The sequence below is a fragment of the Geotrypetes seraphini genome, chromosome 12, assembly GCF_902459505.1.
Source record: "Geotrypetes seraphini chromosome 12, aGeoSer1.1, whole genome shotgun sequence".
In the NCBI taxonomy this organism is placed as follows: Eukaryota; Metazoa; Chordata; class Amphibia; order Gymnophiona; family Dermophiidae; genus Geotrypetes; species Geotrypetes seraphini.
This window is the reverse complement of record NC_047095.1, coordinates 4,249,256-4,270,890: the sequence shown is the minus strand read 5'-3', so window position 1 is coordinate 4,270,890 and position 21,635 is coordinate 4,249,256. Positions and strand designations below refer to the sequence as shown.

Below are 21,635 nucleotides of genomic sequence, written 5' to 3'. Positions count from 1 at the left end.
AACACATCATTTCATTTCTGCAGACCGGCACTGAACGAAATAAGATAACACTCTTTTCAGCTACAGTGGCAAAATAACGCTCAAAATTTAGGAAGTTGGTTGGTTGGGCTGAGAACTTTTCAACAATCCCTGCACAGTGAGCTGGGAGCATGGAGAATTTTCTTTAGCTTTTGATCTAGTTTTAAAACAGCAGTTAAACATTTAAAAACCTTTGAAAGTAGGAACGTAGAGTATCCCAGGCTATAACGTGTATCTAAACATATACTATCTGGTTGCTACCATAACAAGAATAATGAAGAATCCATTTCTTCGCCAGCAGAAAATATGTTATTACTGATTGATCTTTATTTATCAAGGCCAACAAATGAAATTCTGTGAAACTCCTAAAGAGTCACACTGTACATGTAGAATATATGTAGGTGACATATTTATCATTCTTTTCCACAAATGCCATATATTTCAAACAGAGCTCGTTCTTATATTGTTAAATTATTTAAAAAATAATAATTTTACTGCAAGGATTTGCTGGAATGTGATAGAGAAAATCTTGTTGAACATAATGTTTTGGATGTATTGCTTATTGGGAATAATTTTCAAACACTTACCCTCCCCTTTGTACAAAGCCAAGGTAGCGGCTGCCGCATGGCAAACATTCCGACGCCCATTAAATTCCTATGGGCGTTGGAGCGATTACTGTAGCAGCAGCCGCTTTGCAAAATGAGTTAGAGGGGCATTTGCAATAGGATGTCTAGCCCAACTTTGGATGCTTCCACAACGACATCCAAAAGTCTGGTCAGTAAAGCGAGCATTTTCAAAACCACAAGACGCCTATCTTTTTTCTTTCTTGGGGGGGGGGAATTGCTCATCTAGATATTCTGGCCCTTAGGATGTCTATCTTTTTTTTTGGCCATTTTTAAAAATCAAAATGTACAAATTCAAAATGTCCAAAAGGATCCTACGTGGATGTGGGAGGGGCCAGCATTTTAATGGATAGGCCACATAGACATGCCAAAGGAGCAGTAGGGAAGCTAAGGGGGTTCTGCTGTGAAGTTCACTTAAAGGGTGCCAGGTACACATTCACCATAACCCCCTTATAATATATAGTGAGCCCTCCAAAACCTACTATGCCCACCTGACTTCCACCCCAATAGCCCTTATGGCTCCAGGTATCACCTATATTGCAGAACAGTAGCTTTTGGGTGGGTTTTTTGTGGGCTCACACTTTCCACCATAAATGTAATGGGTAGGGTGGGATATGGGCCTGGATCCCCCTCTCTATGGTTCACTACACCACCCTCCAGGCTACTCCAGACACCTGCTTGTGGCTCTACTAGGATTTCCTATAATATCTGAAGCTGTCATAGAGGCTGGTATGTACTGTTTCGCTTATATCTATCCAGTGGTTATCTAAGGTTGGTTACCTTTTTTGACCCTTATGCACTTTTAAAACAGGCCTAATAGCACCCTGGATGTCTTCAAAAAGGTTTAATTATCCCTGCAAGAAATTCAAGTCCTAAGGCTGCCCTAATCCCGCCCAAAACATACCTCTAACGTTCACCCCCCCCCCCCAAGATGTAGACATGCTGGAGGGAAAATCACCTGCAAGATGTCTAAGAAGCCAGTTTTGAAAATCTGCACTTGGATGTTTTGGCGATTAAAACATCCAAGCTCCACTTTATGCTGTTTTTTGGATGTCTTTCTGTTTTGACAATGAGCCCTTTAGCAAATATGTGCCTTGGCATTATGGTTAGATTCTATTACTTTTCTTCCCCTTTTCCACTTGTGTGGATTGTGCATTCTGTCTGAGTAGGCTGCTGTTTCAAAAATTTGCTTACTGCACGATGGATTTAGCATAAAGTCTGAGTTTATCAAGTGCAGTGAGAAGATTAAGGGGGTGTCACAGATATGGTTCCCATAGTCAAATCTTTTTACACATCAACTGCACATATAAATAAAAATGCAAAATGAAAGGAAACATTACAACCAGAGAAATCATATTTCAAACTGGGCAACACTACTGTTGCCAAATCATTTGAACCTTTTTTTTTTAATTAGCTTTGTGCACACTTGCTTTCTCAAGAGGTTTATGATTCCCAGTCAGTCTAATATTGTATAATATGTTCAGCAAATATAATGTTTATTAATGAAAGCTGTTTACTCTACAGGAAACATCAAGGAGAATTCATCATACAGAAATGTACACTATAGGGAAGAGATGGAAAAGTACATGCAGAAGTTTCTTCTGTTTAAAAATATTTTCTAAAAAACAGAAACAATAGTTCTAGAATCATTCGCTAACCATTTCTAGGGTCTTAATTATGAGTGACAAGTTCGCTGAAGTTACAAAAAAAATGCCATTGTACAGGAAAGACTAGAACACATCAGCAAGCAGGCGAAAGGAATGTATTTGGGCTTTACTTTACAAGAGTTTGTGTTTGACAAATGTGATTTATCTTTTCTTTATTTCATTTTAAATATAGATTGGGAAGATGCCAGGTTGCTCTGGTTTTTGGCACAGCTTTTCTCTAAATGCTGTTTGGTACTACACAGTTTAAGCTGTCACTTCAGTTTTCAATCGTACACGAGAAAGAACAAAACTGCATGGTTCAGTAAACATTCAGAAAAATAAAAAGAAATAAAGTTGTTGGTTTGTTTTTGCTAATTTTTGGTTCAATAGATTTTTTAAAGGTATGATTATCATAACCTAATAGTGTCTTTGTCTTCACTGCAGTAGGTTTCCGATCAAACTTTTCCCCGTCTTTAAATACTTTAGGGAATTTTCAAACGTCGGGATGTGTGGCTGTAATGCCCCAAGATTTGTTCTCCCTGAAAGAAATCATAGTGACAATTTATTAAACTACAGAGCAACCTGGCTTTTAGGGGTCTGCAATTTCTAATTGGTCTTACAATTATTCATCTGTGTTCTATAAATCTAGCATTAATTCTCGAGTCATTTCATGATCATTATTTCTTTTGTTTCCATGCAAATACTTTAAAGGCTGCTTTAGGACTCTCTCCTAGTACAAATCAATGGGGCATTACTTTTCAAAATCAAACCTAAACTGCATCGGGGGATCCTTTTACTAAGCAGTATAAGAGCATTTTACCAAAGGCCGGTGAGGTAAATGCTCCGACGCTCATTTGAATTCCCATGAGCGTCGGAGCATTTACCTCACTGGTATAATGCTCTTATGCTGCTTAGTAAAACCCAGCGTGTATGAGGTAAGGAGTAGAAGCCTATAAAGGAAAACAGATTTGAAATGAATTAGTTTTTTTTAAATGTGTGTTCTTGAAATACCATTCATTCATGTACTGTAAACAAAAAATACAATGATAGAAGGCAATTTGAATAAAAAGAAAAAGGTGGTGGGAAATAAAACGCCTTAGAATCAAAATGGTTTGTTCACACAAATTTAATAGGAATATGTCACAATTGTTTGGTCCATAAATATTTAGGGGAAATAGTTTCTATACAAAGAATTTATCAATAAACAAAGAAACATGGACAAGTTTTCTAGACTAAATACTGAACTATAAACACGAAGGTCAATCTAGAAGAATCTTGAATGTACCAGCTATACCTGAAAGAGTGCACAACTGCTTTCTATGACATGTTTGTCTTCCTCTAACAGAATACACCATAAAAAGAGTAGAAATTAGAAGAAAAACAGTACAAAACTATTGAGGTGTCAAAAGGGCTTAACGCTTAAATTAACAAATAACACATATATATCCTGATTTTTTTTTCACAAACATACTCCCAAGTTCATCTTATAAGGCACATATTAGAACTGAGTTTTTAATTAGTCTACTTCATAAAGTAGATCCATAGTACCATCTATTGTTCTGTCAAAGAACAAATGTGTTTGTCAACATTTATACCTGTAAAAGTGTATTACTGAGATGTCAAACTTAAGAAAGTTATTCTTGGTCTGGCAAGTGGTAAACAAGCGCCCATGATGTTGTAAACCAAAATCGGTCAGGATTTGTCTTGTTTTTAGATGATAGCGATATACTTGTAAATATATGATGGCAAATGCACCTTTTCCCAATTATGGTGCTAATGTTGATTGCGCTGTCCTTTTCTTAAAAAATAAGCTGCTTCTTCTGTGCTAATTTTCTATAAACCCTGAGCAAAAGTTACAATAATGCACTTCAAAATGGATAGCAAGCTCTCGTTGTGGGGTAAATTCTACAAATGGCGCCCAAATTTATGCGTCGGGAAAAAAGAAATTCATGGAAAGCACTATTCTATAATGGGCACTCTGGGCACAGCGCCCTTTCTAGAATAGAACTTCCGAGCATTAGGCACGATGACTTCCGCCTGCTGAAACCTGATATAAATCCTGGCATGCAAGTCGGGAGCGTGACCTCAGTATTCTTGATCAGTGTTTCTCAACTCGGTCCTGGAGTACCCCCTTGCCAGTCAGGATTTCAAGATAGCCACGATGAATATGCATGAAATAAATTTGCATATAACAGAGTCGGTGTATGCAAATCAAGTTTATGCAAATTCAGTGTGGAAATCCTGAAAACCTGACTGGCAAGGGGAGTACTCCAGGACCAAGTTGAGAAACGCTGTTCTACATCACTGTACCTAAATATTGGGAATGCCCCTGCTCCGCCCATGTCCCTCCCATGGCCACGCCACATTTGGGATTACATACGAGACATTTTGGGCATGCAGCATTAAAGGAGGGGCTGCTGAAAAGTTCTCAGTCCAACCAAGAAGAGAATGATGCAGAGCCACGAAACTTACAAGTTACACTTCTCCCTCCCCATTTGTGGTTTCGGCAATCGCGATTTCACATATTCACGATTTTTGGGGGAGGGAAAAAAAGAAAAAAAAAACCATAGTTTAGCCTTCCCCCTGGCATCCTGGGCTCACCTGGTGGTCTAGAAGGCTTTCGGGGCAGGAGCAATCTTCCTAAGCTCCTGCCCAGTGTAGATCGCCAATAGGAAATGGCTGCCGTGAGCTCCCGCCGTAGTCTCGAGAGACTACGGGAACTCACGGCAGCCATTTCCTATTGGTGATCTGTACAGGGCAGGAGCGTAGGAAGATCGCTCCTGTCCCGAAAGCCTGCTAGACCACCAGGTAAGGCTGGGATGCCGGGGGGAAGGTGGGGGTGGGTCAGAGCCGGACCAGAAGATATTCACGGAATTTTACCATTCGCAGTCTGGCTCTGCCCCTATCCCCCGCGAATCCAGGGGGAGAAGTGTATTCTACTCTTTTCTTGACAATTTTTGTTTCAATGATATGAAATTAAACAAAAAGGACTCCTTTTACTAAGGTGCGCTAGCGGTTTTGGTGCACTAGCGGTTTTAGCGCGCACGCGCTAAACGCTAATGCCTCCATAGAGCGTGCATATTTTTCATTTAGCGCGTGCTAATCTTTAGCTCGCGCTAAAACGCTTGCGCACCTTAGTAAAAGGAGCCCAAAGTGTCAAGAAAAGTGTGGAATAACTTGTAAGTTTCATGGCTCTGCATCATTCTCTTTGTGGTTGGGCTGAGAACTTTTCTGTGGCCCCTCGTAGAAAAATGCATAGGTAGATGCACATGTAAACCCAAATTGATGCCAAGTAAGTACCAATTAACACCAATAATTGGGTATTAGCACCCAATTAACTAATTAGTTTACATATGCAACTGAGCTTCACACCCAAATTTGGTCAACCTATATAGAATCAAGGGATAACTGGCCACACGTGTTCAGGGACCCAAAAGAGGGAGATTTATGAGGTCTCAAGAAGTGGTATGTTTATGCAATTATCCTACACCAGGGATCTCAAAGTCCCTCCTTGATTTCCCCAATGAATATGCATTGAAAGCAGTGCATGCACACAGATCTCATGCATATTCATTGGGGAAATCCTGAAAACCCGACTGGATTGCGGCCCTCAAGGAGGGACTTTGAGACCCCTGTCCTACACCATTCACTTAAAAAACTGTTTTTGAAGCATTTCTTTGATTATATGAGTGTCCACAGTTCTACTGCTGGTTAATTGTTACTAAATTGTACAGATGATTATTCACCACTCCCCAGACCATTCAGATTTAAGACTAAATTTAAGGAAAAAAATGTTTTTCTAAAATAAGATATCTATTCAAATCAGCATCTGCAAGGCTTTTGAGTTTTGTTTGCTGCAAACTTCTAATTCATAATGAAAGTTATCTGAAACATATTTCTTTATTTAATTTTAAAAAAAGTGTTGTTTTTTTTAAAAAAACCTCATTATTAGAAACATTAAATAAAGGGCTAATGACTCGTATGGTAAACAAAATGCAGGATACAATCTCATTAAACATCTCTGGAAAATTCTGACTATAATGAATAAAATTTGCTAAACAAGAGTCTTGAATACCTTAATAAATTATATTTTCCTTATTTCCATCTGCCCTGAAAAAATATTTTATTTTATTTTTTTTTTTAGAAAAATAAGTCTATTATTCACAGGCACCAAAATAACTAAATACAGTTAGTGGTTGGAAAAAAGTAAAATCAAACTGTTGTACAGACATTAAACCCAAATCAGTTATATGTAGGTTTTTATACTGGTTCAGATCCAGTATATCTGATGGGCATGATTCAATATTCTCATTTTTAAGGGTTCAGTCTGCTATTTCTTTAAGTTTATTTTCAGGAGTTGTCCTTAACTAAAGTAAACAGTATAAATAATCAATCTCTTAACTATTTATAAAAATATAAAGTAAAAAAAAACAACAACCAAGGATTGTGAAAGAATAATAGATCCAATGCAGTGCAGATATGAAAGCATAAGATGAATTTATGTTGGCATTACCCCTGTATCCCAATTAGCATTCCAGTACTTGATTGGGTATATAGACATTTTAAAGCTAATTTTTTCAAGATTCTGGAAATAAGTAACATACAATTTTAAGAGGCACTTTTTAGAATGCTTTAGAGATCTATAACCTTCCACTGAATAATTTGGTGAATTATTGAATAAAAAAAAAAGTCTGAATACAATTTAAACACAATAAATGTTTATTTCTATACAGACATTACTGTAAACTCATTTACCAAGTGACTGCAGATGCTTTAAACCAAGATACTTCCTTTTCCAAATATGGTGCGGGTAAAAAAAAAAGACCTTGTAAGCAAGTGTAAAAATTAATAATAATAATATAATAAAAATAAATAAAATGAGATGTTAGAAAAGGTTCGTTAAGGTAGTTTGTGAGGGGCTCCCGGATTCGTGGCTGTCCATGTTAGAGGTCACAGCTGTCACTACAGTGATTGTGGGATTGGTCAGGTCTGTTAAAGTGGTCGCAGTGCCGGGTGGAGTGAGAGCGCCGCTGTCTGCCGAGGCGGAAGGCGGCAGGGACGTGCCATCAGCCTTATCAACTCCCCCATTCTCCTGCCGCAAAAGGTTCCGTCTGAATTTGGCTCTTGCGTTTTGGAACCAAACCTGCAAACCAATCCCAATTGAAATCCGATGTTTGCTTTGTTTGTACTAATAGATCATGCTAAGCACACTATAGCTGCATTACAAAGCGATCTTTTCTCTCTCTTTCAGTTTTCTATAATACAGGCCGAGGGCTCATAAGCAAATCATTTTGCACAGGAAACATGATGGAGCTAAGTGGTGCAGGTTGTGCCACTCACTCTGCCAGCCCTTACACCTCACCCACTATAATTTATTCCATGCTTCCTCCAAAGCTGTTGCAGTGGCTGTATCTAAAGTTCAAGATTAATTCAAAAAGTTTAAATGAAGAGCAAATTCAGCAAGTGAGTGATGTTGCTAAATTCGTGGCCATAATCAGTACTCATAGCTACAACAGAAACATGTGGCACCGTTTTAGCAGCCAGATTTCCTGAGATAGCTCTATCAGTGGCAAGGATTTACTAATTGATAAATTACGCCCGTTAAGACGGTTTTGCTTTGGACTCAGACTAAGGATCAATGTAACGGTCCTAAAGGCTTTCTAACACCCAGTGGTAAACCTAAACTTCAACAGAGAGTAATGAGGTACATTCAGCTTGATTTATTCCAGGAACTCATTCTTGCCCAGTGTTAAAACTAGCAAAAAGTACAGGACACAAAGGGGGGGGGGAGGGGTTATGAGAGATCAGTAAAGACAGACAGGGCTGACACCTACCTGCAGAACTCTCTTTGTTAGACCAGTTTTCTGAGCGAGCTGCTTTAAATCCTTGGCGTCCGGATTATGGTTGATGGCGAAGTAAGACTTCATGGTGCGGAGCTGGTGGTGCTTAAAGGAGGTGCGCATGCGCTTTGTCTTCTGGGAGGGAGGGTAAGACTGCTCTCTATCCAGTTCCGTTTCATTCTCGTTGCATCCTGCCAGAGAGCAAAAGAACAGTTTAGTCCCGTCTCTGGAAAATATAGAGACTTGTCCAGCTCTTTCTTATTTCACTCCACACTTAAGGAGGCTGTGCACAGGGCTCTGATCAGAATTATTATTAAGTTTCAAGTTTATTAAAATTTGATAAATCGCTTATTGCATACTAAGCGAGTAACAATTAATATTTAAGATAGATCAAGAATCCATTGTACATCATTAAGGAGGGTTAAAAACAAACAGACAAAACAAAGTAAGAGAGAACAGTTACAATTAGGCACAAACCATGTGTAAGGATTAGACTGCTGGACCCAAGTGAAGGAGCTTGCCCGATACTGGAGGTGTTCAGCGTTCACTGGCACCCACCGAGCTGACTCCTATGTCTCTTGACTGGATTTTTAGTGGTTGATATAGTCGGCTTTAAAAAATGAGCCAGATCCCTAACAATATCACAGGGAAAGATTCCAGTACCCCGCCCGGACACACCAGAGGTACCGGACTGAAACAGAGAGTGAACAATTCATCCAATCCACAAACTGGTTCAAACATGCTTTTTTCATAGACTGTTTAGTAAAAGGTGTTTCCTGAGCACACAACCTTGGAAGAAATGTTCTATACAATGAATAGTATAAGGCATTCTCTGGATTCATACTTAATCAAATATGTATTTGAAAGCTTTCTATAGAATAGAATGTTTTGCTTTTTTTTAATAAAATAATCTAGTTCCCAACCCTGTCCTGGAGGACCACCAGCCAGTCAGGTTTTTGGGAAAGCCCTAATAAATATGCATGATAGAGATCTGAATATAATGGAGGTGACAGGCATGCAAATCTGCCCCAGGCATATTCATTAGGGCTATCCTGAAAACCTGGCAGGTGATCCTCCAGGACAGGGTTGGGAACCAGTGATCTAGACAAATCTGTAGACACCAAGAATATCATATGCAACTTATTATATAAGGCTTTGTTTGTAAGACTACAGAACAATTTGGCCCTGATTTTTTTAAAATTTTGCCTAAAGTTAGGTGCCAATATTGGCACCGATTCTATAAAACCTAGACACCTAGTACAGAATCACACTTAAGTGGTGCTCAGCATCCTAACATTTAGGTAGCCTCAATTTATGCCAGGGCTTTCTTCACCTAAAGTTAGGCACCAATATCAGAGCCTAATGGAACATTACTAGAAAACACATCCATGACCCGCCCCCTAACCACGCCCACATTTAGTGTAGGCGCTGTAGGCTAGGTGCCTCCTTTGTACAGAATCGTTTTTCAAGTTAGGTGCCTAACTTTCAATTAAGTCCAACTAAAGTTGATTCTGAGGAGTTGAGTGCCAATATCGGCAACGATTAAGCAGTATTGGTCTTTGAGTGTTGGTATGTTTTTTTAGGATGACTGTAGAGTTCTATCCTATTTTTAATGGCGTTCAGTTACTATTTTATTGAGTTATTTTATTGTAAACCGCAATGAATTGTGCTGCAACTAAGGCGGTACATCAAGTTTCATAAACGATAAACGGTATTGATAAACGCGCCTAACTTTAGGTGGACTTTATAGAATCAGAGCCTTTGGGCTCCTTTTTACAAAGCCGCGCTGGGGTCTTAACGCGGGGAACAGCGTGCTAACGTGCCACGCGCGCTAGCCGCTACCGCCTCCTTTTGAGCAGGCGGTAGATGTCCGGCTAGTGCGTGCTATAGCGCGCGCTAATCCGGTGCGTGCGATTAAACCGCTAGCGCGGCTTTGTAAAATGAACCCTATGCGTTTCTGGAAAGGTGAATTCTGAATGGAATAAACCAAATTGAACTGTTAAATGAAATCTACATTATGAGCACTGGGTATTGTTGCTGTAGACTTCGGATGGCCACAGAAAGTGTTCCATATCAGATAGAATTAAAATTTCACTAAAAATCATATACCTATGTTACTCAGACAAGGAAAGCATACATGCCCCTTCCTCACATAAACTAGACAGGTCAGCTAGTCTGGGACAGATTCTTACAAGGCTTTTGCAGTGCACATGCATCTGAGAGACATCATGAAATATATATAACATTATCAGATGTTTTCATGCATTCATTAGGAGACAAAAAGCAAACATCTATATTGCTGCTAATATATACCAAATAGAGGACTACATTATGCACATGCTTTTGTGCTAACATTTAGCCCATCATCCAGGCACAAATGGGGAGCTAAATGTAGACCATCCTTCCCTACCTTACCTGATGCTAAACATGTGATGAACAGATTAAAGGCCAGGCCAGGCATATACTCTCTGCTGATATTTTCAGCTCTCTTCAGTGGTAATCAAATCTGTCAGCTGATTGTGGGATTTATTATCAGATGCAGAAATCAAAACTTAGTACAAGGTGACTGCTGGGAAACTGGCAGAAATCTTATTCCTCTTCTACAGTCAAAAGTTGCAGAGTGTAGTAGAAAATATCTAAACTGTACGGGTTGATTTTTTTTTTTAGTTCTGTTGGTTTTGACCCTAATGATCGATACCAGCAGTGCTCAAAGGGCCTGTTAGGCTCCTCCCTAGCAGTCAGTCCAGATTTCAGGCTCTCCCTAATGAATATGCATGACGTGCACATTAGCATGAATTGGATGCACTGAATGAAATACAGTATCTGGTTTACATGTACTGAGGGCCGTATTCTATATATGGTGCCCCAAAAATCAGTGCCAACTAGAATGGTGCTTGGTGCAATTCTATAAAACGTACACACATCTTATAGAATTGCACCAAGCATCAGTGGGTGTCATAACTTTTAGGTGCACCCATTTAGGCCAGGGGAAAACAGGCTTAAATACTTGCCTCTAAGTTGTACGCGAATCCTGCATATTCTCTATCAATGTGCTTAACGTTTAGGAACGCCCGCAATCCGCTCATGTTCCTCCTCTGGCCACTCCCCAATTTCAGATTCGTGCACTAGAACTGATGCTTACCATTTTATAGTGCCTACCAAGTTCTATGGGTAGCTTCTAATTAGTGTCAATTAGCATCAGTTATGAGGTAATTGGAAATTATTGGTGCGATTAGGCTTGTTAGACAATGAAGTTGTGCATGCAAATCAGCTGCGTGCACCAATTAAAAGGTGTCATATACAGAATTTGGGGTTAAGGGTATCCTGAAAAACCAACAGGCAGGCTCAGGAAGGGATGTGGAAGGCCAGGGCTGATTTGAGCACCTCTGACCCACAGTATATGTTAGGAAAGACAGAACAACTGTGCACATCTGGACTCAAATTGTTGGCAGATATTCTAATTGTAGGAATTGTACAAAATATATACTATACATGAAGAGTAAACATACAATTGAAGGAGAACCGGGCTCCCTTCCCCGCTCCCCTTTGGGATAATTGCTTGTTCACCAAAAGTTATGAAAAAAAAACTTGTCAAGTAAATAAATTTGTGTCATCAGAGGTTCTCTTTACAATTTTAACAGAGTAACTTTCCCAGTGATTAGAAAAGTTCTGAAGGAGAATTGATTGATTTGGGAACAGCTTGAAATTTACCACAGAAAAGCAAAATTGCTCAATTCCTTCCATCTCTATTTACAGCAGGAGTGTTCAAAATCTTATTGTAAACTGTCAGGCTTAATGAGATCTTTGATATGTTAGAAAACTTGGGCCCCGGTGCTCTAAAATCACAGTTAAAATCCTGTGGTTTGCTGTGGTGCTGGTAAATTGTCCAATTTGAAGACAGCGATCAATGTTCAAACAACTTCGCATACAAATAAGTTTTGCAGAGGTCTGCCATAATCCCATCAGATCGGTCATAGGAAAAAGCGATTGACACATGCGCAGAATAATGACATCATAGGGATGCATGAGTGTTAATCATAGACGTGTCTTTTTGTAGCGCATCATTGGCGCACATCATAAGAGAAGAGGGCAGAGAACTAACAACAAACCATGCAAATGTGAAAACGCAAGATATATGTATATGTTTCTTTTTAAACTTCTTCGGTAGGACATATGCAATCAGCAGCCCCAGAGCAGCCGATATATGCTTTTAACAGATAAGAACATAAAAATAGCCTTAATGGGTCAGCCCAATGGTCCATCAAGCCCAGTAGCCCATTTTCATGGTGGCCAATCCAGGTCACTAATACCTGGCCAAAACCCAAGGAGTAGCAATATTTCATGCTACCAATCCAGGGCAAGCAGTGGCTTCTCCCATGTCTTTCTCAATAACAGACTATGGACTTTTCTTCCAGGAACTTGTCCAAACCTTTCTTAAAACCAGCTACACTATCCGCTCTTAACCACGACCTCTGGCAACGCGTTCCAGAGCTTAACTATTCTCTGAGTGAAAAAATTTTCTCCTATTAGTTTTAAAAGTATTTCCCTGTAACTTCGAGTGTCCCCTAGTCTTTGTAATTTTTGACAGAGTGAAAAATCGATCCACTTGTACCCGTTCTACTCCACTCAGGATTTTGTAGACTTCAATCATATCTCCCCTCAGCTGTCTCTTTTCCAAACTGATGCATGAGACATGCCTTTAATACACACGCATGAGACACATGTGTATATTATATGGTCCCCAATCCCATAAAAAGTATTTTTATGAATTTCCATATGCAATCGTGGCCCAGACCTGCCAGTATTTGTAACACACATGTTTCAATGCTACCAGCACCTCCTGACCTGTCACTAATTTTGGATCAAAGACCAGCACTTCATTTTGTGCATCCTCTAGGCATCGGTCTGAGGGCTAGATGCACTAAAGTGTCTGATCGTCTAACGCTTATCGCTAAACTGGTTTGACTGGTAAAGCGACTGATTGTATTTGCCAACTCAATGCCCCAAACTGCTCACACCGTGGTTTTCCATTTGGTCCTACATTCTCCAATTCTGGAATGCAAATGAGGTTATTAATATTAAAACAAGATATCCAATCGATGCCAGAATCGGGTCATTAGGACCGACCCAGAAAAGCTAACAGGAAAAGCTAAAAGGTCGCCCATAGGAGGGGCCTTAGGCGCCTGGACCAATCAGGCCTTAGGCCCCTCCCCGGTGCATCCCACAATGCACCGGGAAGAGGCAGGCCCACCTCATTTCGACAGAGGTGGGCCTGCCGGATGGACGGTAGGAAGACGCGGTAGGCCGGCCAACATTTAAAGTTAGCGGGGGGGGGGGGGTCCGTGGAGGAGGGGTTGCAGGGTTTGTTTGGGGGGGTCCAGGGAGGGTGCGGGTGTTCCGGCATGAGGGATTGGGCACCGTCCTGCCAGTGATCTTCGGGGGGTGTTCTGGCAGGAGGGATTGGGCATCCCTCCTGCCGTATTCATTCAGGGAAGTGGGGGGACTGGTGGCCGCTATACTTATTGAAGCAATGAGATCTCTTGCCGCGATAAGTGTAGAGGCCGCGTCTACAATAACCTGATTGTCTAACCGGTGTCTGTAACATGGATGTCAGTTACAGAATCAGGTTTATTTTAGGCGGCCTTAGGCCCGATTCTATATAGGACATCCATCGGCTTCTGAGACCAGGCATCCTATACAGAATCTGGGCCTATCTGTATAACATGGGAACACCCATCTTTGCCCATGATACAACCCCTCCTAATAATGGCCTTCTTTCATCAAGCTGCATTATGGTTTTTCATTGCCGGCTGCTGCGGTAAAAGCTCTGATGCTCATAGAATTCCTATGAGTATTAGAACTTTTACCTCAGCAGCCGGTAATAAAATACCCTAACGTGGCTTGATAAAAGAGGGACAATATATTTTAAAATAGGTAACGTTATTTACACATACAAACAGGCAAATTACTTCACCATGAGCATTTCAACAAATTTATTTCATACACTGGTTTGTTTGTTTTTTTAAATGGAGTTAAATGAATATTATGAAAAATAAAATATATCCTGATAGATTGCTATATATGAGGGCTGATTGAAAAGTAATGAGACTGCCTCTCTTTCCAGGAAGTAGATTTGGCAACGTTGTGCTTGTTCTTGTGAAGCTCATATAACGACATTTCTGAACCTGCAGTTGAACTGCCGTAGTCTTCATTGTTGGGTCATAGTGAGAAGAACTTTTTACATTTCGTTGTGGCGGATGAGGTAGACGTGTCTGTGAAAGTATGCTAGAGGTATGTGATTAAATTTTGTATTAAACTTGGAAAGAGCGGTAATGAAACTCATGAAATGTTATGGCAAACATATAGTGGTGAAACAATTATCCATGCTGCAGTATTTCAGTTGTGGAAGCACTTCAAAGAGAGTAACATGCAAGTGACCAAAGCATGCTCTGGGAAGCAGTGGCGTAGTAAGGGTAGGAGGCGCCTGGAGCGGTGATGCCTGGCTGCGCTCCCCGCACCCTCTTCTCTGCACCCCCACTCCTGTGCCTCCCCCTGCTCCTCCCCCCCCCCCCATTCCACACTTACGCTCTCCCTCCCCCTCATACCTCTTAATCTTCGCCAGCACGTGTGGCTTCTGTAAGCATTCTCCTTGTGCCAGCATTGGATTCCCTCTGACATCACATCCTGGTCCCATGACCTGGAGGTGATTCAGAGGGGAACCTGGCTGGCATGAGCAACAGGCAGAAGTTGATCGCGCTAGCGAAGATAATACAGAGCTATGGGGTGCAGGAAGGGATGGCACAAAGGTGGCACGGTGTGACATGGTGGGGCAGAGAGGTACCAGCACCCCCTCCAACTTGGCACCCAGGGCGGTCCGCACCCCCCATGCCCCCCTTGCCACTGCTAGGAGCTCATGCACTATGGTTACAGATGTCAATACTATCAGAGCTACAGAGATTTTGCAAAATGACAGAAGGCTAACTTTACGCAAACTTTTGGCTTCATTTGTTTATGTTTATTTGTATTTATATACCGCTCTTCGACTATAACATCAGTGTGGTGTACATCAATTTAAAAAGGAAAGGAACGCCAAATCATGAAACAAAGATAAAAAGAAAAAGAAAAAAAAATTAAATATAAATATAAGTAAATTAATAAATAATTTAGGGGTCCTTTTACTAAGGTGCACTAACCGATTTAGTGTGCGATAAATGCTAATGTACCTATAGAATAAAATGGGCACGTTAGCATTTAACGTGCACTAATCTTTAGCGCGCGCTAAATCGGTTAGCGCGCCTTAGTAAAACCAAATCATAAAAAAGAAATTAACACATACTTAAAACTAAAGTAAAAACAAATGAACTAAGAGGAAAATGCCAATCCAAATAAGTAGGTTTTTAGCTTGGCTCTAAATGTAATATAAGTAAGTTCACCACAAAGTTCATTAGGAAGTGAATTCCACAAGAAAGGTACTGATGCAAAAAAATGCAGAATTTTGAGTTAACCTAAGTTTAACCAGGTGAAATGGTGGCATTGTCAATCTATTTAAATTTGATGACCTCAGTGATCGCGCAGGTTTATATGGGACAAGAAGTTTCGCAAGATAGTCAGGTTTAACACTTTAAAGGCCAAGGCCAATGCTTTAAACATCATCCTGAATTTTATTGGTAGCCAGTGATATTCCTTAAACTTTGGGGTCACATGATCATATCTACGAGCGTTTGCAATAACTCTAATCGCAGTCGCAGTGTTCTGAACTGTCTGCAATTTTTTAATAGAAATTTGAGGGAGTCCTGTATACATGGTATTACAGTAATCTAGTTTCGATGTAACCAATGCATATAAGAGGGATTCACAACAAGGAGTGTCTATATATGATTGTATTGAACGTATCATACGCAAAGAGTAGAAGCAAGATCTGACTACCGAGACTAACTACGGATGAAAGGTCAAACTCATATTCAAATGGACTCCTAAATATTTTATAGATTTTTGAAGTTCTATAGTATGGGATCGCAAAAGTGGAGACTCAACCAGGGATTCCTTAAGAACCAGTAATCCATATACCAGTTGTTTTTTTGTGGATTTAGTATTAATTTGTTTTGTAGCATATTATTTGAATGGGTTCTACATATTGTGACATAGGAACTGAAAATGCATTGTGTGTGCACCAGGTGGGTACCTAGAAATCTCATAGAAGAGCTGATGCAATGACAAGTTAAAGTGAAAGACATTACAGCTGCAGCGCTAAAACCAATGTCGCAAAACAATCTACTGCCCGTCTTTAAATGTATTGAATGTGAAGGACGCTACTTTGGAATGAAAAATGTTCAGATCCTATGGAGCCATTTGATTCTAAATTTTAAAAAACAAATAGTCTTATTACTTTTCAGTCAGCCCTCGTATTTATTACTGCAATTAACATTTTCAGGGCAACTCTATAAATTGGTCTCTCAGTTTAGGCACCCCAATGCCATGCCATCTTTAAAGCTTCTCTTGTAGCAGAGGTTCTCACCCTAGTCCTCAGGACACACCAAGCCAGTCGGGTTCTCAGGATACTCACAATGAATATTCATGAGGGAAATTTGTATGCACTATCTCCATTGTATGGAAATCTAGCTCTTGCATATTCAAACATGCTCATTTCGTTCACATAAATGTATTGTCTTATAACTAAATCTTCATGAATTTGTAAAAGTATCCCAGAAATACTTACTATATTTTTGTTCACATAAATACATTGACAAATAACTGTGTCTTCAATACTAACATATGTTGGCATTGATACGCCATGTGTAGGTGTGCCCTCCTACTCCATGCCAATAGGATGGTATGCCTAAGTGTGCCAAGTGATGCATGTAATGTATAGTTCTCTATAAACTACCCATGTAACTATGAGACAGGCCCATGGCCTGTCCATGTTCCACCCACAGTCCACTCCCTTACAATTAGGCACTATGGCACATATAGAATAGTGCCTAGTGTACCTGTCAATCAGTAGCACTTTTGATATGCCTAAGTTGCATGTATCTCTAGCAGCCAGCTTATAGAATTGTTCAGTATGGTTTTCTATTTAAGGACTCATTCATTCAGGCGGAATTTTCCTTCATAAGGGGAATGAATGGGGAAAAAATCCTTAATGGGAAGGCTTGCTTAGCAAATATACATGAAATTCAATCTGTGGTCTGATTTTCTACTGCTTTTCATTCAAAACCAAAACATTTTGCCATTAGGGTCTAACATAAAAGTCTGTTCACATAGACCAGTTTGGGCTATCTTACAGAAGGGCAGAAAGTCTATATCATAGACCCATCCAATCTGCTCTTCCATACCATCCACCATTTCCTCCTCTCCCTAAGAGAGCCCACATGCCTATCCCAAGCTATCTTGAATTCATATACAATCTTCATCTCAACCACCTCCATTGGGAGACTATTCCTAGGGTTACCATATGGCTCCAGAAAAAGGAGGACAGCTTGAAACATCCGAGTTTTACTTCCATTGCTTTCAGTGGAAGTAAAATCCGGATGTCTCAATTTGTCCTCCATACTTCCACTGCTTTCATTGAATGTAAAACCTGGATGTCTCAATCCATCCTCCTTTTTCTGGAGCCATATGGTAACCCTGACTATTCCACACATCTACCACCCTTTCTGTAAAGAAATATTTTCTTACATTAATTCTGAGCCTATCAGTATTGTTTAAACCAGCCTCTCTGTGTTCCAAAGTTTCCTCTAGTTTAAGGATGGGAATTTTGTCCAGGATTTCAATATAGAAAAAACAAAATATGACAAGTTTGAGGTTTGCCCTCTCTTTCATTTGGTTCAAAAATAATTTATATGGTCTCCTGTCTCCTTCAAAATCAGGGAATACAAACTGCTGCCACTGTTTTGGGACTCATATTCCTGCAATTAATACTTCAGTAGTACTCCATTAATTTAAAAAAAAAAAAAAAAAACCTCACTGAGGAATAAAAGCAGGATTGAAGAAAACTCTTGCAGTAGGGGAAAAAAGTGACTAAATTGCAACAAAATCTTTTGGCAAAAAACTGATTATGGCCGGGTAACTTATCCAGCGTCTGTTAAACTTAGACTAGAAATTGAGGATATGTTACATATATATATATATATATATATATATATATATATATATATATATATATATATATATATATATATATATATAAAGGAAGGTGGTCTGATATGCAGTGTTTCACATCAGTGAGAAAAGGCCTTTACAGCTTTAGTCTACTCTTGGACTAGCTGTTCTTTGATACTGCCACTAGAGGTCACTGACATTCTTTTCTTAATGTTTTGTTAATTATCCATTTCTTTTGTAGTGATGTTTTTTGTTTGACATTTTGGTGCACAGATATATTCTTCTGAGTGACTATTCTACCTGTAAGCCATAAAATATATTTTATTCCACTTTCAATACAAATCCACTCTGCTTGTGGCAAAGGAAAGGGTATTCCTTTATATTCTAGAATATGTACATGAATTGCAATCAGTGGCGTAGTAATGGGGGTGCGGGGGTGGTCCACCCCAGGTGCGGTCGTCCTAAAGGCATGGCACCCCTCCTCCTCTCTGCCCCTCCCCCCCACTCCTCTCCTTGTCACACACGTGCGCACCCCTTGCCTTCCCCCATACCTTTTTTTCTTCCCCAGTGTTAGGTTGCTGCCCGCATTGGCATCGGCGCTCTCTCTGATGTCACTTCCAGAAAGTGATGTCAAAGGGCAAACAGACATGCTATTCACACCGGTGAAGTAAAAAAGGGTGACGGGACTAAAGCGCATGAGACAATTGCTTGCGGACAAATGAACTGAGATAAATGTGTGTAGGACGTCAGCGCACCAAATTAAAAGTTCAATTTAAAGTGCTCTGAGGGGTATTTGGGGGGGAATCCCACACACACTTTACTTAGAAGTGCTGGCACTGTTGTTGGGGGTGGGGGGAACCCCCCCACACACACACACACACTTACAGAGGAAACTAGTTTTTCCCTAAATCAACCCCCCTAAGAGCGCTTTAAATTTAACTTTTAATCCGGCTCAATGACGTCCTGCATGCATTTGTCTCAGCTCATTTGTCCACGCACGATTGTCCCACACGTTTTCATCTATGAACTGTTTAAAAGATATGGGGAAAGGAAAATGGCATGTGCGCACCAGGAAGAGGTGGAGAAGACGGCAGGGTGAAGTCCACCGCCACGGGCGCCGCTCACCCTTACTATGCCACTGATTGCAATCCTGACAGTGCTCTTACGTTTTTGTTTTTGTTTTTAAAAAAGTGTCTTTAAATATAAATAAATGGTCCTTTTACTAAGCTGTGCCAGTAAATACGCTCAACACAGGACTTTCCCATGTGCTATTCCCATTTCTAGCACAGCCATAAATTCAGCCATTTCCAATTATTTCTTTTTCTGGCCATGCACTAATGCTAGCATTAGCATGTGGTCACTTAACAAAGGGCTTCTGTGTTTAGTCAGTATGATTCAGTTAGCGTGTGCTAATGTTGGCATGCTAGTAGAATAGCTCTTCCATGCCCATCTGCCCCAGCACATCCCCTCTCCCAAATAAACAAATACCATGAAATTAGTATGCGCACCTGACAAAACTAATTTAAAATGCTTTAACGCATCCTGCATTAGGCCATTTTCCCATATTAGCCATGCATTAGCACGCAACGTATTTTAGTAAAAGGGCCCCTACGAAAATATGAATGTGTTCCAAAAATGCATCCTTGGGAAATTCTAAAACACGTGTTCCTTAAAACATCTGGATTAATTTCACGTTAAAAGAAAATCATGACAGCAAGGGCCTTCTGGTAGGTGTGAGTTGGGTATCGGTATGGAAATCAAGGCCAAACCTACTTTCTTTCAATGATCATTACAAAGTCTACTACTAATATTTATCATTTCTAAAATGCTGCTAGGCATACGCAGCACAGTACATTAAATCATGCAAGAGACATTTCCTGCTCAGTAGAGCTTACAATCTAATAAACAAACAAGCAGGACAAGTAGAGGGTTAGGGAGTTTCTCAGGCAGGCATGTGTGTGCTTTAAAAGCGAGTGGGGTCAGAAGTTAAAAGCAACCTCGAAGAAGTGAGCTTTTAGCCTGGATTTGAATACTGCCAGGGACGGAGTTTGACGTAATGACTCGGGCAGTTTGTTCCAGGCTTGTGGTGCTGTAAGCGAGTAAGAACGTAGTCTGGAGTTGGAAGTAGAGGAGAAGGGTACAGATAAGAGGGGTTTGCCCGCTGAACAGAGTTCGCATGGAGGAGTGTACGGTGGGATAAGAGAGGAGAGATTCTAAGGGATCCTGTTATTAAACTGTGGTAGAAAGTGGCCTTAGCATGTGGGTTTCTCCTACACGCTAAGAACAGTTTTACCGCATTTTAAAGACAATAAGGGCTCATGCGCTAAACCTGCACTAATCAATTAGCGTGTGGTAATTGATTAGTGCAGAAATGGCCACTCTCTGCCTCCAAATACCCCCTCGATGATAAAAGTTTACACTTTTACCGTGCAATTTGCGCAGACTGATCAGGGAATTACTACAGGATGTCTGACAGCACCCCGCAGTAAGCCCTTTTAAATGGCAATAAGCGCGCAGCGTAGTTAAAAGGACCCCTAAGTAATCTGTAAGTATACTGCCTTTGTCCAGTTAAACTGACTGTATACTATGGATGAATTTCTTCAGAAGGACATATAAATATACTATGGGGTCCTTTTATCAAGGCTCGGTAGGGGTTTAACGCACGGAATACCGTGCGTTAAACCGCCTGCCGCACTAGTCGCTAACGCCTCCATTGAGCAGGTGTTAGTATTTTTTTTAACTTGCCGCAGGGGTTAGCGCAGGATGAAATGTCCGACACGCTAACCCCACTAGCGCGGCTTGATAAAAGGACCCCTATATCTTAACATTTAAACTGAGTTCTGTAACTACCCAATTTTCTGTCCTTATAGTAAATAGATTTTTAAAGGGTCCAGGCAGTAAAATCCCTACCAACTTCCTTTTAGGAAAAGTCTTTATATTATAACAACCTAAATTGGCTTCAGTTTTTTCTAAATCCTAGATTTTCTTAAATTGTATTCTCTTTCTATTGTTCTTCCTAAGCATAAATATACAGCACATTAGCTGTCATCCACTGAACATATTCCCTACCAAGTCCCACCACACCAGGCCTACCTCTAGCTCAGCAGATACATTGTGGAGGCAGCGCAGTCATTGCCCTCTGATATGCTAACCTCCCTTTCAGTCCACACAGCTTCCAGAATCCTACATTCGCAGTGAGACTCAGGGACCATGCAAGGATGCTCCTGCGCACCCCACCAGTCACTGATAGTCAGACACCACTCAGCCCACGTTTACTGAAATGTGCTAAAGTTTTGCAGTTCACTTCTCTCTGCTCTGGGGGGGGGGGGAATAGGTTTGGGGGGATTGTTTTTGGAGGGGTTGCCTTGTTCATTTAGGTGCCCTGGAGTCATCAGAGTCCAGATCCTGGG

General features: G+C 40.5%; 1 protein-coding gene across 7 annotated transcripts in view; it reads right to left on the bottom strand.

Moving 5' to 3' along the window:
* Positions 1 to 308: 308 nt before the first annotated feature.
* The window catches only part of LHX9 (LIM homeobox 9), a 47,806-nt gene continuing 26,479 nt past the window's right edge, over positions 309 to 21,635 (bottom strand). For 6 of the 7 annotated variants that reach the window (XM_033917128.1, XM_033917131.1, XM_033917132.1 and 3 more), the window contains exons 5-6: positions 8,122 to 8,318; positions 5,972 to 7,430 (exon numbers count right to left, since the gene is read on the bottom strand). In XM_033917128.1, coding sequence (XP_033773019.1) covers positions 7,173 to 7,430; positions 8,122 to 8,318 — 455 coding nt within the window. In that variant the 3' untranslated portion in view covers positions 5,972 to 7,172. Of the gene's footprint in view, positions 2,827 to 5,971; positions 7,431 to 8,121; positions 8,319 to 21,635 lie in introns of those variants that run through there. The other variant, XM_033917133.1, reaches the window with a different exon arrangement.